We start from the raw sequence: 21,807 nt of genomic DNA on the forward strand, positions 1-21,807 counted from the left end.
TAACTACAGAAGTTTAAGACCTGGTATGTGAGGTATAAAAGCAGAGAGAGCCAGCCAGTTTGGGGGGGGAGAAAATGTCAGGGAGAAAGAGGTCACTGCTAGGACAGGTCCTTAGGGTTAAATGGAGATAGGATCAGATAGTCACCTTTGAATGGAGTTAGCTGGATAGGAGGAACAGGAAGAGCCCCACCCACCACCTTAGGTCTCAGGTAGCATAGGCTGATAATGAATGCTGCTAAGCCTGACCTTGAACTCTTGACCCTTCCACCTCCACTTCCCAGGTGCTGGGATAATAGGCAAGTGCTAACTGACTTAAGAACAGCCTTTAATGTTTTACAGCACAGTAGGGCAATTATAGCTAACAACAATTAGCAGTATTATTTTAAAATAGCTAGTAGAGAGAATTTTGAAAGTTATCAACACAAGGAAATAATAAATGTTTGAGTGAGGCTGATGTCATTGCCCTGGTCTGGTCATTATGCTTGTGTTGAAATATTACACTATGTCCCTAAAGAATGCATAACCAAGTGTTAATGAAAAGAAACAGCCCTTCATCTGTACAGAGCCTAGCACAATGAAAACAGGTGCTATTTACTGCACACAACTCTACAGCCACTGACATCTGCTAACAGTTTTACTAGAAACAGTTGTATTTTAATGATGTTTTAAAAAGGAGGTCATCAAAATGTAATGCATGTTCAACTATAATTGAAAGGTCAAAAGTGGTGCTGCTTAGGAGGGGACTAAGAAGAAAACAAGGAGAAAATGGAGGAAAGGTCTGAGGTGGTTTATAAAAGGCTCTGGCAAGAAGCCCAAGACTACAATAGTTAGGACTTTTGGGTTTTACAAATGCTAACATGCTAGACAAACAATCTACCACTGAGCTACATGCCCAGCCCAATTGTTTGTTGGCCTATTTTTAAAGTCAGGGTCTTTCTGTAGAGCTCAGGCTGGCCTTGAATATTAGATCCTCCTAACTCAACCTCTTCAGTTCTGTTATTATCATTATTGGCCACTATGTCTACCTGACAACAGTGAGTAACTTTTGCCCGGAATATATAGTAGATGCCTATCAGAGATGAGCAACTGGTCAGTATGTAAGGAATACACACTACTGCAAACTTGATAAACACACAACTAAGAGTTGCGTGTTGTGCAACACTGTCATTTTCATTGAAAATGCCTGAGGCTTTTGCTTTCCTGTCTTCTTGTTCTCTGAGGCTGCCAGCTTCTTCCTTGATCAGCCCTGCTCCTTTTTTAATTCCTGATTCTTAGATGTTGTCCTGGTCAGTTTCTGTTTGTCAATTCCACACAAACCTAGACATATCTAGGAAGAGGATATTTTGATTGAAAAAACTGCCTCCATAAGATTGGCCTGTAGGGCATTTACTTAGCTACTGTTTGATGTAAGAGGGCGCAGCTCACTGTGAGCAGTGCTACCCTTGGGCGAGTGTCTTGGGTTATATAAACAAGGGCTGAGCAAGTTATGACGAGCGAGCAAGCTAGTAAGCAGTGTTCCTCCATGGCGTCTGCGTCAGCTCCAGGCTGACTGGCTTCCACGATGAACTGTAATGGGGAATTGTATGCTGAAATAAACCCTTTGCTTCCCAACTTCCTTTCTTGGTTACGGTGTTTAACACAGCATTCGAAACTCTGATTAAGACCCCTGTAGACTAGGGAATCTAACAACAGAATTTTGTTAGCAGTGGATATAAACCAGGAAAATGTTCCATCTCAGATTTTTCTTTTAAGGTTTCATTTGTATGAGTGTTCTGCCTGCACTTGTCTCTGCATTAGCTGTGTACCTGAAGAGGCCACAAGAGGGAGTCACCCTCTGCAGCAGGAGATTTGGACTGTTGTTAGCCACCACATGGGTGCTGGGAATCAAACCCAGTTCCCCAGGGAGTGCTCTTAACAGCTGAGCCATCTCTCCAGCCTGCCTTGAAGGCCTTTGAAGCATACAAAATTTGTGCCTTTTTCTGAGTTTTAGACAACTGTGTCGATTGAAGTGATCTTGTGATGAGTGAGAGATTTCGTCGGCATCTTACTTTGGCACCTCCAAGTGGAATCCACCTGCTTGCTATTGGACCTTAAACACACGCACAGTCTTTGTAAGGTGGGGCGTTGAGGGGGGAGCAGATTTCTTTATTTCTTTTGGTAAGACAATTCAAAGGAGTAGTCTTCTGGCAGCATGGGACATTACCAGTTAGGACAGCTGCCTGGTTAGGAGGACACAGGACTATTCCTCCTAGGTTACCTCTCTCTAAAGCTGTTGGTCCCTCTTGACAGTCAAAGCAGCAGAGTACATGGCACAACACACTCCTCAATGAACAAACATCATGATCAGCCAGTTTTAAAACCAGTTCCTCTTTTGCTCCTGGAAAAAGTCATTATTAACATGGCATGTGCGATTACTCTTCACCTGTGAACAACTCCTTTCATGTTAATTGCTCTGTTTAAGCAGTAAGATGAAACTAATTAGCGAACCCCAATAAAGTCTTATCATTGAAGGCACCAGCCAAAGCCGGGCTGAAAAGGGCACAGAGGGTGTGAGATGGGAGGTGTGTTGGGGGCAACAGCCAGTGTCACCCTGTCTCCCAGGCAAGGACCTTGGTAGACAGTGAGGTCATCCTCGGTGGGGTGTGCTGTAATGAACACACCTGCTACCTGCTTCTCACCATGTTCACAGGATTTGCAACTCCACTTTGAATACCAATCACAGAAACAGCAAAAAAGCAGGCCACTCCACAAAGACACTAAACAGCATCCTTATTCTCCCTCTCAGTCAAACACTCCTTTAGAAACAGGAACGGAGGCACGCAGCCTTGTAAAGTCCAGTGGAACTGACAAGAACATTAGGGCAGGGAGGTTTTGCTGGCAGAGGTGACAATGACATTTCAGCTGCAGCCTTCTTGTTCGGTGGCTCTGATGACTCAGTCCTCCAGCATGACACCGGGCAACAAAAGAAGGGAACAGGCGATGATGACAGTCACATGGACGGAACAGAGTGTAGGCAGCCAGGCAGGAAAGGCCACTTCTGCATTCCTCACTTTTATCATTTAGTGAAACTACAATACGTTTTTATTTCTGTTAAAAAGTCATCTCAGTCCATAGCGCAGGCTGGCTTGGGACTCAGGATATTCCTGTGTGCTGGGATTATGAATCTGTACCATCAGGCTGAGATAAATGGTCTTCAATTTTAAGTTACCAATGTTAGTCTTACCAAGATAGCTTAAAAATTTTTGATCACTTGATATGAAATTTACAATCTTAATCTTAATTTGACTAAAGTTAAATTGTATACATATATACATACATTATATACATATAAAGCTGTAAAGAGATGCATATCATATCAGCTGTGAATATTACAGTAAATACATGAATTTGTACAGAGTCTCCTGCAAACAAAGGTTTGGTCGTAATTAAAATAGTAGGGCCTTTAGTATCAATACGGTATCTTTTTGCCTGTTACGTAGTCAAATCTCATCAAAACTGCCTTCAAAGTCTTGAGAAAAACATACAGAGGGACAGTTGGGTTGAGCTAAGCCACCAACACTGTCATCATGCTGGTCACTTGGATGGAAAAGATTGGCAATGCTGTGACCTCAGCTGGGAAGAGAGAAGAAGTGTATGGGGCTCTTGCTGAAGCAATTTTAAGCAATTGAAGACAGTTAAGTGTCTGCAGGAGGACAAGTCTGTGGCCAGCTGCAGACAGCAATCAGGAAGACATGGGGCAGCTAGTGAGGGGCCTAGGTGCTGATGACCTCTACAGCTAGCTGCTGAACAGGTGATCACACAGGGAGGGGCTGCAGGGGCTGCACAGGTGTGGACCTAACTGCACAAATGGTGAATGCACACAGAGAGCATCAATCTCATCAGTAGGACAAAGGAAGGAAGACTGGCGACTTTTTATTTCAAGAATGGGAAAGCTGTTCAAAGTTGAGGGAGGTACCATAAAAATCCCTCCAGACTGATAGTGGTCTACCCAAATAAATAATGTCCTGAACTGTAAGCAATAAGTCACAGAGAGAGTTGATACAGTATGGCCAGTCTATGGCAGCCAGCCTTGCTTTACCAGAAGGACAACTCCTGGGGTAACACAGTCTCTCAGAGCTGCTCCCACATGATAAGCACCATAAAAACATGTTCTGTTAAATGACATGTGAAACAGCACTTGGAATATGGAGAAATTAGTAAGTTATTATTAACTCTGTTCCTAAGAATCATTCCCTGCCTAGGGAGAGGGCTCAGTTGGTAAAGTGCTGCACTGTTCTGGTCAGTCCCTAGACCCACATGATAAATCCGGGTACGGTGGCAGGTGTACCATGAGAATGCTGGGGGATTTACCAGGGCTCACTGGCTAGCCAGCCTGGCCTTGTGGGTGAGTTCCAGGCCAAGAGAGAGACCAGATCTTAAAACAAAAACAACCCCAAACAAGGTGGATAGCATCCGAGGAATGACAGCTGAGGATGGCTTTTAGCTTCCACAGGCACATGCACACACCTCTACACACACCCAGACATACATGCAACTACACACAAACATACATGCAACCACCCCCACACACAGATAGATACATTTACCATAACCAATACAAGGTATTATTAATAGAGTTAAATTTCTTTATGAATTCTAGCCAGTCAGTCATTCTGTCTGTCTACCCACTAATCCTGAGAGACATGTTCTTGCTATGTACATAGCTCAGGCTTACCTGGAACTTACTCTGTAGCCCAGGATGGCCTTGAATTTATAACTTTCCTGTTTCTCTACTCAGTGCTAGGATGACAGGTGTTAGCTTCCTAAGCTTTTTTTGTCTGTTTTTTTAATCACACTACACAGTATAAATTATGTAACAAAAAGCAAAACAACAGCAGGGCATGGTTGTCTGTGCCTTTAATCCCAGCATTCGGAAGGCAGAGGCAGGCAGATCTGTAGACCAGCCTGGTCTACATGGCAAGTTCTAGGACAGCCAGGACTACACAGAGAAACCCTATCTCAAAAAAACCAAACTAAACCAAACCAAACCAAAATAAAGAAAAGTCAAACAACAAATATAACCAAACCACTTTTCATTTCAAGCGCTGACATTTAAAGCCTATACTTTCCACCCTTTTCTCCCGATGGTGTTCCCTCTAAACTGATGCTCAGGCTGAAGAACGTCGGATGCTATAGATGGCAAGACAGCTCAGGAGCACAGCCAAGCCTGACCACCTGAATCTGACCCGGGACCCACATGATAGGAGAGAACTGTCCGCCCATACCATGGCATTCAAATGTCTCCTACAAAATAAATAAGGTAATATTTAAAAAATCCTATGTAATATCATAAAACAATAGTTTATTTTGAGAGTTCAATTCAGTGGTAAAATTGAACCCAGTAATCAATATTTAAAACAAAACAACAATCTTTTAGTTACAATAGTAAGTATAGTAAGAAAAGAAAATAGACCCCCAAGCAGTAAAAACGCAGAGTTGTGGAGTCCAGACACAAGTAACACATCTCCAACACTGGGCTCGGGGTCATGCAGAAGACGAGGCAGGATGACAGGAGGTGCCAAAAGAACAGAGTTTGCTGTGAGATTGTCTCCTGAGAGATACCAGAGAACCTACCACCATGAAATCTCACCAACATGGCTGCCTAAACATGATCTGAATTAGTACAGCATGAACAGACATACTAATGAAGGTGGGTGGGTAGGGCTCAAGAAACCTCAGCCCTACAGAAGAACTATGGCAACCAAAGAATGTTGAAAGTGAGAAACAGTCTTCCTGAGGGAGGGGCACACCACATGGTTTCCATTGGTACCAAATGGTCAGTCCTGAGGACATACATACAAGTAACATTATACAGACTGCAGAGGTTGTATTTAGGATCTCTCTCTCTCTCTCTTTCTCTCTCTTTCTCTTTCTTTCTCTCTCTCTCTCACACACACACACACACACACACACACACACACACACACACACACACACACACACACACACACACACACACACACACACACACACACCCCAACATATATATGTAGCACACAAATACATAAATATATCAACAATTAAAAAGAGGTTATAAATTTGAAAGAGGATGGGGTGGTTTACATGGGACGGTTTAGAGGGAGGAAAGGGAAGAGGGAAATTTTCTAATTATAATCTCATAAAAGTTTTTTTTAAGATGCTTTATTTTTAATTATGTGTATGCATGTGTATATGTGCAAATGAGTGCCTCTGCCCATGAGGGCCAGATGCATCAATTCTTCTGGAGTTGGAGTAAGAGTAATAAGCAGTTATAAACTGCTTGTCTTAGGTGCTGGAAACAGAATTTGGGTCCCCTGTAAAAGCAGTATGTATTTGTAAAAGCTAAGCTACCTCTCTAGCTCACAGATTTAATTAACTCACTGACATAGGGTTTTACTATGCAGATCAGGTTGGTCTTGAACTCACAGAGGTCCCCCCCATCTCTGCCTCCTGAGTGCTAGGATTAATAGTGTGGGTGCCACTATGCTTGGCCAATTCGTTTTCTTTTTTTAAAACTATATATTCACTTTAAAGGTACATACTTTCTGCTGTTACTGAATGAAGCCTTTTATAAATATCAATGAGACCAAATTGGCAGAGTAAAGCTTCCCATGCCCCCCTTTTGGTCTGTTCTATCACTGACAGCAGTGCTGAACCCTCTATGATGGGGGCTGTCCTTATTTGCTGCTCAGTTGTTGCTTTTGTGTCTGGATCCTGTTATTGGGTGTATGCATATTTTAAAATAGTCTTCTTGAAGAACTTACCCTTACTTCCAATGACAGTCCTTGTCACAGAAACTGCTTCACTACATATAAATGACTTAGACCTGGCCAGCTGGCACCCATCCTACCCTCCTGGGAGGGACTGCTGTGCAGAGGTGGATGCCGACGCCATCAGGCAATGAGCACCAGGCTGGACCCTCACAGAACTGTCTCTCTGCAATAGGCCAAACACTGACAAGATACCTCTGCCACCATCCCGCCATGGAAATGATTCTAAAACTAAGCTCAAAGTTGGAAGACGGGGTTCTGGTGGCATTTTAAGCCCCCCAGGTTGTAGAGCATTTTTAATGATGAACTTCTAATTATGTGGCACATTGGCAGTCTGGCTTGGGCTTCCTAAGATTTACAAAGAAAAATCTCACAACTGTTCTATCAAATGGTAAATATTCTTCAATAGACCCATGTAGTTAAATAAAAACCAAACCACACCACTGAGGCCCCGTGATCAGCAGCGAAGCAAACCTACATCCCCAGGAAAGGATGTCTCTGTGAACTTGAATGAGCCTGAGCAGAGACGAGGCCAGGCCACACGTCTGAGGTGGATCTTCAAAGGCAGTTTGAATAGGAGAAAGAGCAAGCAGGAAAGAACGGTGAGAGACTGCTCACAGAATGGCAGAAAACACATGTAAACTATATATTTGATGGAGTTAGTATCAGAATATATTAGAAATTCCTGTCACTGAATGGCAAAGCCACCATTAATTGTAATTTAATTTATTTATTTATGGGTTTTTTTTTGTTGTTGTTTATTTTTTTTGAGACAGGGTTTTTCTGTGTAGCTTTGCGCCTTTCCTGGAACTTGCTTTGGAGACGCCCGGCTTAATTTTATTTATTATTATTATTGGTGTTTGTGCACATACATGGTGGGGGACACACCTGCCAAGGCATGCATATAGAGGTCAGAGGACAACTTATATGTGTTGATTCTCTCCTTCTACCTTGGATAAAACAGGAGAGAGAGAGAGAGAGAGAGAGAGAGAGAGAGAGAGAGAGAGAGAGAAAGCACAAGAGTCTGCTACTCAGGCTCAAGGGAGTCACAGGAGCTCAAGTGCAGCCTGAAAGGGAAGCATGGTGAGCCTCATCTCAAAAAGGAATGGGAGGCTTGAATAAGCATTTATTAATGGAGGATACATACATGACTAACATACATGAAAAGATCATGTACTATCATTAATAACAGGGAAAATGCAAATCAAAACTACAGTGGGGTACCACCTCACACACTGATTAGAATGGCTGCTACCAAAAACTAAAACAACTAATGTTAGTGAGGATGTGGAGAAACTGGCAACCCTAATGAAAACAGCATTGCAGTTCCTTAAAAGATTAATCCTATTTCTGGGTATATACCCCAAAAGACTGAAGTCAGGATCTCAAACAAATATCTTTAGCCTCTGTCAATAGCAGCTTTTTTGTTTGTTTGTATGTTTTTCAAGACAGGGTTTCTTCCGTGTAGTTTTGGTGACTGTCCTGGATCTCGCTCTGTAGATCAGGCTGTCCTCGAACTCACAGAGTCCTGTCTCTGCCTCCTGAGTGCTGGGATTAAAGGTGTACGCCACCACCACCTGGTTTCAATAGTAGCTTTAACTGTAACATCTGAGATACTTTTTAACAGCCATGGTATGGAAAAAAAACCCTAAATATTCATGGATGGATGAGTAAAGAAAATGAGTATATAGCCAATGAAATAGTCTTACTTTGGCTTCCCATTGCTGTGATAAAAACACTAACCAAAAACAACTTAGGGAAAGGATGTGTTTTGGCATACATATCCTGGGCCACCGCCCACTGAAAGCCAAGGTGGGAACTGAAGGTAGGCAGGAAGCTGGAGGTAGGAGCTGATGCAGAGGCCATGGAGGAGGGCTGCTTACTGTACTGGCTTTCATCATGGCTGCTCCACCTGCCTTCTCACACCAACAAAGCCAGTTGCACAGGGTGGCACTGCGCAATGTGAGCTGGACCCTCCCACATCAATAATTAATCAATGGGCCAAGTTTTTTTTTGTCAATTGCCTCTGATGGAGGCAATTCCTTAAATAGATTCCCTCTTCCCAGATAAGTATAAGTTTTGTGTTAAGTTGACAGAAACCACCCAGCATAGGGATATTTATTTAGCTTTTAGAAAGAGAGAACTTTTCCATATGATAAATACAGATGAACCTGAAGGACACTGTGCTAAGTGAAATAGGCCCGTCCACCAGGACAAACTACACATCCACTTATATGTATGTGGTGCCTAGTTAATAGCACACTTATTTAACAAGGTAGATCTCATGTTCTGCTCACAAAACAAAACAAAAACCAAAATAAATAAATAAATAAATAAATAAATAAATAAATAAATAACCAACCAACCTCAAAAACCAAGACTCAAAACCGAACTCTGCCCAAATTTTAAAGAACTGATATTTCTAGTTGTGCTCTGCATGCTTGCTTCTGGCTGTCACATATTACAAGCAGAAGTGTGATGTCCCACAACCGTTTCACATCATATTCATACACTGAACACTGAATTCTGGGGAAGAGGGCATTAGTAAAGTACTTTAACATCCATCTTCATGCAGAAAGCAGCATGTTCTGCATATACTCATCACACTGGGATTTGCTCCCCACGGATCATGTGACAGTTACTCTACCTTTGTATGTCTGGCAGAGCGGAGCACATGTAGGAGCTGCTGCTCGCAAACACCTGAGGGGAGTGATGAGAAAATGGAGACCATGCCAGGGAAGCTGAAGCACTCTGCTCTCAGATCTGAGAAACACTGTGGCCAACATGTTTCAAGACTGTTAATGTGCTTCTGTTTTAGTATGATTAACAGTGACTTACCGTGGGTACACAAGAGTAGATCTTTTCTGGGTCACATGGACATAGGGGGACTTCTATAAACAAGAGGCTGTTCCTAAGATATATCTGCCCCAATGGGATCATTTTAAAAATAATATTCTAGCAAATATGAGTGGGAAAATAAAAAACATTGTTAAGTACCTTCACAAAAGGTACTTTGTACCAGAAAGGCGGTATCAACAAGGGAAGTAAAATTGTGAGACTTGGGAAAATAAAACCAGACTACAAAATATCTTAGGAGAGATGGACCAGTGGTCAAGAACTCTGGCTGCTCTTCCGAAGGACCCAGCTTCAGTTCCCAGCTCCCACAGCAGACAGCTCACAACTGCCTGTAACTCTAGTTCTGGAGTGTCTGATGCCCTCTTCTGGCCTCTGAGGGCTCTGTATTTCTGTAGTGCACATGGATATAAGGAGGCACTCATAGAAACACATGAAATATTAAAAATAAATAAATTTTTAAAAGGCAATGGTTTGTGAGAATATGAATATAATGTGTTGCTTCTGAGTTAGGTAGAATAACTCTTGCCCTATGAAATGGCCGTGAAGCATAATACACAAGCCACCAGGACTCCTTTCAAAATGCTTCTTTCTGGGTTATTCATGGCACGCACAATCTTTCTGATCATCATAATGATCTAGCCTTGCATTTGGGGTATCAGAACCAGGTCCTCAGCCTTTAAACCATCAGCAAGGTGGAGTAAGGGAGAGAGCCATAGTGCAGGGGCAGCAGAGAGGCCACTAGAGAAAAGTACAATGGGCTTCCAGACAGCAGAGGCAGAAGGCAGGCGGAGGCAGAGTCCTGTCTGCTCACTATGTTGGGGCCACACAACATCTGATGAGCACGATGCCATGTAGCAGCAGAAATAAAGTTCTTACAGGGATCTTACAGGCGATTATGTAGCAGCAGAAATAAAGTTCTTACAGGGATCTTACAGGCGATTTTTCAAACCGCCCAGTTTCTGCTCATCAGTCCTTTCGCTGTCAGACTGCAGAAGTAGAGAGAACCCCATCATGTACTGATCTTGATTATTTTTGTCGTCTCTGGCCCACAGTCAAAGTGAGAAGAGAGGGGGTGTGCTTAATATAAAATATACATTGCAGTTCCTTTAACCTGTTTGCAGAAAAACTATTCCTTTAAAATCTCATGTGGGATACTCTATGTTCATATCCATAAAAGGATAGTACATTACTGCCAAAAATTAATGAGACACTTTAGGCTAACCACACTAATGAAGATGAGGCAGGAGGAGCTGGAGTTTGAGGCCAACCTGGGCTACATTATAAGTTCAAGGCCAGATGAGGCTATATAGTTATACGGTCACAAAATTAAAAAAAAAAAGCACAGAGATTAAAACATGGTGTTATCATAGTTCTTGTTCCGTTTTCAAAAGTCTGTAAGTTTGGTTAATTTAAAATAATGCAGGTCCTCAGAACAATTGTATATTGAGATTTCCTGCTGTCATGAGAACTGGTTTCAAAAGTACAGGTCCACCATGTCACACTGTGTACTCAGTAAGTCAGTCAGTCACGTACCAGTTGCCAGCACTTTCCCACATATGGCACAAAGGGAAAGAAGAGCAGAGAGAAAGGGAAGGCGGTCACACGGTTAGTGGGCACAGCATAAGGGAATGGGGAGGTACATTACTGCAGTCAAAGAAACAAATGTCTCTGAGATATGTGTCAATGGAAGAGCAGAGGGCCCAGGTCCATGTGCATCCTAGAGGGAGAGGAAAGACCTCTTAAGTGGGAGTGTGGCCACTGCTGCCCTTCTGGTTACCAAGCGGCAGGACACTGTCTGCTGGCAACGTGCTCAAAATTTCTTCATCTAGAGGGTACTAAATCACTAATCTTATTATGGAAGGCTCCTGCTACGGTGTTATTTGAATTATATCACCAGTTCACACTTTAGGATTCATGTCTGCATGTGGCAACATTAATCCTATTAATACCTGACACCTCCCATCGGCATGCAGAAGGCAAGCAGTACGTGGAACTAAAATCAACCACTTACCACCTTGACAAATAAACCAAAGTCCTATCATAAAGCACATATTCACTGTAATTCTCTGTGCAGTGCTAGGGACTGAGTTCTGGGACCTGCACATGCTGGGCAAGTGCTCTACTACTGAGCTATGCCCCAGCTTATAACTGCTAATACGTTTTTCTTCAAGTATTTAAGTTGCCGGTGTAGCCAGGTTTCTGTTATTACTCTGTCTAATATTGATTCTTATATTATACAACTTTTTGAATCAAGCAACTAGCTGGACAAAACATTTCACAATTCAAAAGGGTGGAAATAAAAAAACGAAGAGGATTTCATTGTACTCTGTGGTACATGAAAAACTCAAATATTCTTATGTAAACCCCACTCTATCTGGGAGCTGAGTGGGAGCCCCCAGGGTCATCGAAGGCTCTCTACCACACTGTGATCTCTAATACTAGGAAGTAGGTCAGGATTCAGTCACTCTTCTATATAAATGAATTAATTGATATAAATCCAGAAAAAAATACCCAGTCAGAGGTAATATGTCATAATATAAAAGTAGTGGCTGTCATGTGCCTCCATGGACCAGGAACTTAAGTTTTCCACTACAGAAAGAGAGGTTTAGAGATATTAAGCATTTAGGCTAATTAAATAATGGTACACATCACAAGCAAATGCCTGAGGGCAAAGGCTGTCTTGGTGTTCTCCCCAGAGCCTGGGAAAGTAGGATACAATGACTGGGGGGGGGGGGGGCAGCAGCTGGCTGCTTCTGCTTTGCTTTTGATAGTTTTTGTTTTTCTACATAAGGTATTGGGATGGAGTAAGACTTTTAACATCTTTAAAAATCTTTATTTAGTGTGTGCTTCTGGGTACACAGGTACTATGGCATGCATGGGGAGCTGGTTCGACCCTTCCACTATGTAGGTCCCAGACAACATCCTTCAGCCAGGAGGCAAGGAAGTACCTTTACCTATGGAGCCATCTCACCAGCTCAGAACAGAATCATCCTTAAAAGAAGCTGATTTGTTAAAAATACATACAACTTCTGGCCTGGCGGTGGTGGTGCACTCCTTTAATCCCAGCACTTGGGAGGTAGAGCAGGTTAATCTATGAGTTCGAGGCCAGCCTGGTCTACAGAGTGAGTTCCAGGACAGGCTCTAAAAGCTACACAGAGAAACCCTGTCTTGAAAAAACAAACAAAAAACCTATACAATTTTTATGTTAATTAAAAGAAAGTGTATACACATATTGAAACATCATATGGTATCTAATATATGTATAAATTTATGTATCAACTATAAATAAAAAATGAAAATTATGGAGTAATATGTGATGTTATCATACATATACATGTCTAATGTCAAATCAGGATAAACGTGTCTCCTGTGACATTTAGTTTATTTTACTTTTTGGTAAAAACATCCAGAATCCCTTCTTCTAGCATTTTTGGAATTATGCTCAAATTTATACTGACATCTTACGATAGCTTTTATAGAATGTGGTATATTCATCTCTGAAGTGATAACTCCCTAAGATACAGTAGCTTTCTGTGATGTAAGTAACAATGGAGGGGAGGGGAGGGGAGGAGAGAGAAGGGAGAGGCAGGAGGGAAAGGGAGAGAAAATGTAACAGCAGAGTTCCCTTAGTTCCCTGTGATCTCCAATCCCAGGGTCCAGCTGCTCCGAACGGCTTCCGCCTTGGTGAATGCTTTCACCAAAGGTAACTGGTGCTCTTGGATTCACCCCAAAATAAGAGCTGACAGCTGTGCACAGCATTACATAACAGGCCGCTTGAGAGGCAGGGGAGAAAAGCCCACGGAAGGGGCTTTGTGAGGGCTGAGGCTACTCTGAACACATGCCACTCAGAGAAAGCCACCGGCCGGTCACATGACTGGCAACCACCCTGGAAACACGCCCGTTTTCCCACCGCAGACCTGACTGCACAAGCGTACCAGAAGCAGTGCCCTTCTAAGCCAGCATCTGTGTGGGAGTGAGCTCCTGCTGAGGCTGGGATCCTTCCGGGGAGATTCTCTCAAGTCAAGTATGACCCCTTTTTTCTTTTTTTTGTTTAATAATGTTATTCTACAGGCACATTTTAAAAATAATGGAGTTATTTATAACAGGAAGAGTCAAATTCTGAGATTCTGACCTTCTTAGTTAGTGATCCTAAAACTACGGAGAATGCTTCCCTGGCTCACAGGAGGCCCTTCCTAACAAGGATAGCGTTAAAGAACAAGTCTCAGCTGGGCCTCATCTTCTAGCTCCAGAGAAGGAAAAAGTCTCCCATGTTTTATGTGCTTAAAACAAAACAGACAAGAACCAAACCCAAAATAAACAAGTATGCTGAGGCTAGGAGTGTAGCTCAGTGTCTGCCTGGCATGTGCAAGGTTCCAGGTTCAGTCTCCAGTTGGGGGATCTTTATAGTAATCTGGGTGGCGAGGGTCACACGATCACACAGCACACACATGACTTACTTCTTATAAAGCTATGTGAAAAGAACTAAAAGATATATCTGCAGGAGAGGGGAAAGTATATGCTTGCTTATGTAAATTTTAAACTGTTTACTTCCAAACAATAATGATGAAAAGCATTTACAGAACCCGATTTATCACTAATATGACAATCTCACAGGCCTATTTTGCCTAGTAAACCAGACTGAACCTCTTTGAAGATGCCTTGGGAGTCCCAGAATTTCTAGAACATGCAGATGATTCTTGCTTACAAACTTAATAGCCATTTGGGGGCCATTTTCGTGGTAAAAGTCCTGTGAGACTAGGCTACAGATCACTCAAGCTCAGCAGCCTGCAGCATTTATTTGCTTGTTTACTTGTTTATTTATTTATTTTTGGTTTATAAGAGGTTAAGTTTGGTTTGTAATGTGGCTAAGACTGGATGTACACATGATTTCCACTTTCTGTCAAGTTTTGATTTGCTGAACTGTCTAAATTCCATTTTAAAACAAAATTATCAGTTGAAAGGAAAGGTTCATATGGTTAATGCCAAATGGTATGAAGACTACACTATTTCTCACTATAGAAAATGTAGAGTACATTGAGGCATAGTGTTTTTGTTTTTTAGCATGAGTAAAATAATTGCTGGTGTTAAAAATCAGGGTGGTTTATAAAGCTGGGATGAAGTCACTTGGGAAAGAGCCTGGTACATTCTATATGCCGAATAAATGTTTAAAAAAGTTGAATAAATTAACAGATCAAAGACAGAAATTTTCAGCTCTAACACCTTTTTGCAAACAAATATTCCCATTCTGACACCAGCATTAATGATAACCTGTCTAAACTGAAAACTCTTGAGTCTTTGACAACTTTTGACTATTAGGAAGTTACTACAGAAATGCTGGCTCATCTGCCTATTAAGTGTAACTAGGTCTCTTTACACATGACTTCACTTTGCATACCCCCTGAATTGGAATGCAAGGCCTTATACCATGCAGTAAGTACAGGCAAGATCTAGACACATCTCAGACCAACACACATATCATCTTCATAAAAGAAGATTCCTGTTGGGGATTTAGCTCAGTGGTAGAGCACTTGCCTAGCAAGCGCAAGGCCTTGGGTTCGATCCTCAGGTCAAAAAAAAAACCCAAAAAAAACAAAACAAACAAACAAAAAAAGATTCAGGTACACTGCATAAAACATGTTGAAGTAGTAATTAAAAACAACATATGCAGGGTGAAAGCCAACACCGAGAAAGTGAAGGGAAGCTGCCAGTCACAGCCTCTGTGGTCACAGGGCAGCAATTCTCCTTTTATCGTGGTCAATTTGTTAATGGAGGGAGGAGAAAAGACAGAAACTATGGGAAATGCATACCATCTGCTCACTCCAGATGCAACTGCACATGCCTGCTACAGCAAAGCCTTTACCCAGAATGGAATATGTAAGATCTAATCCCCTGAAATCGCCAACAAAGGTATTTAGACATATTGCAACACAGATACATGTAATGCCAAACTCATGATTAGGAGACCTTTATCGGATCAGTCAGGACTTACCAGTGTGTACACAGTAATTCAAGAGAACATTAGCACAGCATCTCAGAAAATGGGGCTGGATTTCTGTGAGCTCTAGTCAGCCATTCCTTACAATAAAGTCGGGATTTAGACATCTCTTTCCTTGAATAGCAAGAACATTTCAATCAAATCATCCTAATTTTTCAAAGGCATCAGAAGACGAGCCTCTAACATTGCACACTCTAAGTACCGAGCGTTCCTTGTAGGAAAAGGCCAGAAACAAACGTTCTTACCTTGAAATTGTGAACCTTTTCGTACTTTGGAATTTGCTCATTTTCTTTCAGAGTTGCTCTTCTAACAAGCGATGTCAACTGCGAATAAGCAAAGAGTTTCAGAGGTCGCCAGATTGTCACAGACGACTTTTGAGAACCCAGTTTCATTCCCAAGGCTGCTATCAATAAATCTTGCTGCCGGCCCTCTTGTTTTGGTTTGTGAACTGTAGCTCTATTAGTTTTCCTCCCCGACCAAGACTCTTTGGATGGCATTTTGGAATTCAAAGGAATGAAAAACAAACAAACAAACAAAAAAAAAAAGCAAGAAACAACCTTGCAGCAGCTGTAACTGTGGTGAACTCTACTCAGCTAACACATGAGCATGCTGCAGCCAGCTCAGAATCCTAACCTAGAGAGCAGCGGCCACGCCACCCGCCAGAGCACGGGAGGTGCAGGAGGGTGATGAAGCAGTTCTTCACAAGGCCGAGTGACACAGAAATTCTCTCTTCCTTTCTTAACAGGCTCTGTAGTTAAGCTTCTGGAAACTTAAGAGTCTGGAGAGGAAATCAGTCTGTGCTAACACACAAACCATGCAGTATCTCTCTTTGGGAGTCCTTTTAAAAAGGCAGTCAATTGTGACAAATGATACATTGCTGAAAGCTTTCTTCTCTGCTCAATACAGCAAGGTCCATTCTGAATGAGAGATGCCTACATACAGCCTGCAGTCAGTCGCCAGCAACAGACAGCCTGTGAACTCACTTGCAGGAGGGGGCGGGGAGGGAGGGATTTGCAGGAGGAAGCACGACTAGACTGGCCACAGTAAGAGATGAGACAACCAATGAAAACCCAGTAACAGTATTTAAGTGCTGTGTTCCTCAACGCAGTCTGGTTCCCCCTCCTCTCGCACAAGATTTTTCTTGCTGGCTCAAGGAAAGAAAAAAAAAATTATGTAGGAAGGTGATGAGCAATGACTCAGTCATGCAATGATGGCAGAGGAAAATTAGCACACAGCACCAGGTTTTTATTTAAGAGCAAAACCAACCAAACCCAAAAACCCAGGGAAAACGTGAAGGGCCAGTTGGTGTCTTCCTCTGTGCATCATCTGAGGTGTGAGCTGCTCCACCAAGGTGGATCTAACCTTGTTTGTGCACTGTGATGAGGCTGGTCAACTAAACTCCAGTTTTATTAAAGATGAACAAACATGGCTACATACTTTGATGAAAAAGAAAAGGAACTTAAGTCTTGCATTTTCATCCACAATAGAAAGCATACATGCAGCACTGCTGATATCCTCTAGTGTAGCTTGGTCTACACGGGTGTATTTGGTTGTAGATCTACACTTAATCAATAACATCAATAAGCTAGTTTTCTAGTCTCAATACTTTTTGTTCAGAGTTTGAGGCCAGAGGAAGGGAGCTAAGAATAATCCCTCAGTTGCACAGAACCCAGGTGAAGTGTGACTGTGCTTACCAGACCCTGGTCTATTTGTCTGCAGCTGTAGAAAAAGGGGCTGCTGGCTGATAGACCCAAACCCAGTTCTACTCAAGAGCAATGACTACAGCTCCCTAAGGGGCTATGAGAAATTCAGTCTGCCTCCCACACCCCTTTTCAAGACAGGGTCTCACTATTAGCCCTGGCCATTCTAGAACTTACTATGTAGATCAGGCTGGCCTCAAACTCACAGAGGTTCACTTGCCACTGCTTCCTGAGTGCCAGGATTAAAGGTGTGCACCATCATACCCAGCTTCAGGCTTTCCCATTTGGGTTCTCTAACCATCTCCCATCTGTTTCCTTGTGCTTGCTACATAATTAATCTTCTGATGAATCTGAAAGTTTGTATTGAAATGAATTGGGGGTTGGAGGCAGTAGCTTAGCAGAGAAGCATGTGTTTGGACTGTACAAAGACTTGGGTTTGAGCAGACCCAAACCAAATCAAACCAAACCAGAAATTCAGTCAACTAACCACTACATACTATCTCAGATTTCATAACATATCTGAGGTATTCCAATGAAAACTCTAATTTAATTGAGGTATGAGATGTCCTTCAATTACATCACAACACTGGAAGTAATGAGTGGTACTGGTGCCTGTGCGCATGTGCACCTGTGAAGGCCAGAGGAGACAATGCTGGCTGTTATGGCGCTAAGCTATAGCACCTTATTGTTCTAAGATAGCACCAATGAACGTGGAGCTCACTGATTTGGCCAGTCTTCTTGGCCAATGAGCTTAAGGAAGACCAAGGCTCTGCCTGTCTCTGATCCTTTGCCCAGACACACTCTGCCACATTCAGGTTTTATGTTCACAAAGAAAGTACTTTACCTCCTGAGCCATCTCTCCAGCCCCATGGCTGATTTGAAAACAGGCCCAGTTAATCTCTATTTTCTTGAGTCTATATAGTCCCCTTTATTCTTTTTTTTTTTAAATAGTAATGGAAATTTAATCCAGGGCCTCAGGCATACTAGTCAAGTATCTCCCACCATACTATATTCCCAGATTCTTTGTATTAAAAGAAATTTAAGTAAACAAAAGACAAAGGAAGAGGGGCTGGAGAGATGGCTCAGAGGTTAAGAGCACTGACTACTCTTCCAGAGGTCCTAAGTTCAATTCCCAGCAACCACAACATGGTGGCTGAAAACCATCTGTAATGAGATCTGGTGCTCTCTTCCGGCATGCAAACATACATGCAGACTGTACACTGTACACATAATAAATAAATAAATCTTTTTTAAAAAAAGACAAAGGGAGTCAATAACATTTACTCTATGAATGGCTCAATTTCACAAATTCAGCCTCAGATGATCGATAGGACGTTATCAAACAATACTACTGAGAGGAGGCACACTGAAAAAAAGTGTTCTTGCCTGACATAAGTGATTTGTCATGTGAGGACTAACTCCTTGGACATGCTCAGCTGAGAGTCATGTTAACCCAGTCCTCAGTAGGCATCAGATTAAAAAAAAAAAAATTACCCCAAAGGCAAAAAGAATGGTATTTGTTCTTTCAACAACGTATAAAGGAAAGTTCCTAAGTAAAGAAAACAACTAAAGGTGTAACCTAAGTGGTGGGTGTAGCATGAATCGTTAAAAGTTTTTATTAATAATCTTATTAAAAATCAAATCTGGAGCCAGGTATTGGGGTGAATGCTGGAAGATCAGAGAAGCAGAACAAGTCACAGCCACCTCACCTTGCCAATTCCTCAGCTGATCCTGTTTCTTCAGACTGGAAGCCTCTGAGTCCTCATATCCAAATGGATCTCAGCTGAACTGCTGCTCAAAAGCCTAAAAGCTTAACCAGCCTAGTTCCTTGTCCTCACACCTTAAATACCTATCTACTTCCTGCCATCACTTCCTGGGATTAAAGGCTTTTTTTTTTTTTTTTTTTTTTTTTTTTTTAACCACACCTGGCTGTTTCCAGTGTGGCTTTAAACTCACAGAGATCCAGATGGATCTCTGCCTCTGGAATGCTAGAATTAAAGGTGTGTGTGTGCCACTATTTTCTGGCCTCTATATCTAGTGGCTGTTCTGTTCTCTGACCCTTAATAAATAAGTTTATTAGGGTGCACAATATTTTGGGGAACACAACATCATCACAGGTGGGTTTGTCTGTTTTGTTTTTCTTGAATAGTTTGGCCAAGTTTCTATTATGTTCATATCAACCCTTGAGTTTCAGCTAAAATAACTAAAATTCAACTATGCACAAAAATACACACTTGCCCAGAAAAATGAATGGTCAGGTACACACACACACACACACACACACACACACACACACACACAGAGAGAGAGAGAGAGAGAGAGAGAGAGAGAGAGAGAGAGAGAGAGAGAGAGAGCGAGCGCTGTATCAAATAACTGCCCAAGGCTTGCCCAGTATTATGCCTGCAATATGAGAACTGTGCTACTTTTGCATTAATTTCTAGACAAACGTCTATCATTATGCTCACATGTATTAAGTAATAGTTAATGCACTGTTAACTATGGCTATAATTTGTCAGTGAGTATTTATGTGCCAGGAACTCTGCTCATTACATATACAATCTCATGAATGCAGAGATAAACTTTGGAAGGCATACACACATTATCTTCATTTTGTATTCCAGAGAATTGACACCCACAGAAACCAAATCCCCAAAGCTGCATAGACAGCTAGGAGGAAGTAGAGCTGAGCTACTAAACAGTATGGTACAGCTACAGAGTTGAGAAAACAAGAGGAACCATGGAATCTGAAGGGAGTTATTTTTCTGCTCATGGTGGTTCATCTGCTTATTTACCTTCAATTTCAAAGGTTGGTAACATACAAGAAATAAGAGTACTGAGAAGAGTGAAGAAAAGGAGAAGTAACTGATGCTTCCTTAAGCTCAACTTGCAGACCATGGAGTAGGAGATGCTAACCTCAAGGCTCAACCCAAATACTCCTTCCTCCAGGAAGCCTTGGAAAACTTAGACTGATTAGGTGTGACCTTATTCATCTGTAAACCTAAAGTCCTTTGCTTGTTTATTAATGATAAGATATTACACGCACCCTGTGAACTATAACAACCAGCCTGGCAAGATAGGCTTGTGATCTCAGCAGTAGCATGAATGTTAGGGTAATACAAGTGCTTCTGGTTGAATTTAAGGCCCATTCCAGAAGAGAAAGCATGTGCCTCGTACTGTAAATCTGGCCAAGAACCTACAGTTGGGAGCTCACAGGCCCCAGGGGTGAGCCTACCACTATTTTCTGCTAAGTGGCCACAGTATCAAACTGCTCTCTAAATTCATTTCTCTTTCCTGTGAATCAGTGCAGCTAAGATGCTTCTGTGTGCAGTGGACGATAGTCAATGCAGAAACTTCCAACTGGTCAACCGGCAGAGAGTAAGTGCTTAGCTACAATAGGACATCTATACCACAGACACTATGCCATGAAATGCTCTATGCTTGTTCTCAATCTGACGTGTTTCCGGTAGAGTCTCCCTACACTGCACAGCATGACTTTACCACAGGCTTGGGTCTCACTGCACATGTGAACTTTTTACCATGCAAGTGGCCATTCCTTGCAATGCCAAAGACTGCTATGTAAAACACTGTATGTTGGGAATCACAGTATTTTTACTGTATGGCAAAGCTTTCTGTTCTTATAGAAACATAAAGGTTTAATTAAACGACTTCCTGCAGTCATTCTTCAGGATGTATCAAATCAGTGTCTTTGGACTGTACTGAGTTAGATAAGAATTACAACCATCTCATTAGCATGTAAATTTGCCTTTCTTGTTAAGAAATGGTAAATTACATATATGAAAGAATTATTTTTATTTTTAGATTATTTATTATTAGTGATATAACAGTAAGTATATATACTTAAATTTTAAAAGTAACATAGTAACATATAAGTATATAAATGTTTGATATAATAAATATAATAATAAATATATAATAAATCAAACATTTATATACTTACTTTATATATCTATATACCCAAGATTCTGTATAAATTTCTTAGGTGGAAAGAAGTTGCAAGCAGAAAAAGCTTAAGATACCCTGGTCCATACCATACAGCATGCCTGGAGACTAGACTTTCCTTTTGTGTTATGGCCCTTATCCAATCCCCAGTGTCTAGCTCTAATCATATCCTTCCAAAGGCATATTATAATGACAGGATGCCAACTGAAGAAACAAGGTTGGAAGGGTCTGAAAAATGGGGAGGAAAGGAGGCAGGATGTAGTCAGCAGTAAATACTTTTTGCAACATTGCTTACTGCTTTCCATGGCTGTCACACCAACTCTGAGAAGTATGCAACAATGGCAATCCTATCATCAGATGAAGAAACTAGTGACTCCTTCAGTTATACAGTAGGAAGTGGATGGTCTAAGATGTCTTTAATCTCCAAACTCCTTCTGTTACCTTCAATGTGAGCAGGTGATAAAGCTCGGGGTGTTGGGGACACAAGCTTTGACAGTCTCACTCCAGA

The 21,807-nt window shown here is 41.8% G+C and overlaps 1 protein-coding gene across 5 annotated transcripts in view; it reads right to left on the reverse strand.

Annotated features, from left to right (window-relative positions):
• Positions 1-21,807, reverse strand: part of Chn1 (chimerin 1) — a 153,749-nt gene that overhangs the window by 27,364 nt on the left and 104,578 nt on the right. For all 5 annotated transcript variants that reach the window (XM_036183987.1, XM_036183986.1, XM_036183990.1 and 2 more), the window contains one exon: positions 15,885-15,962. In XM_036183987.1, the coding sequence (XP_036039880.1) occupies positions 15,885-15,962 (78 nt within the window). The remainder of the gene's footprint in view (positions 1-15,884; positions 15,963-21,807) is intronic.

The sequence above is a fragment of the Onychomys torridus genome, chromosome 4 (genome assembly GCF_903995425.1).
Source record: "Onychomys torridus chromosome 4, mOncTor1.1, whole genome shotgun sequence".
In the NCBI taxonomy this organism is placed as follows: domain Eukaryota; kingdom Metazoa; phylum Chordata; class Mammalia; order Rodentia; family Cricetidae; genus Onychomys; species Onychomys torridus.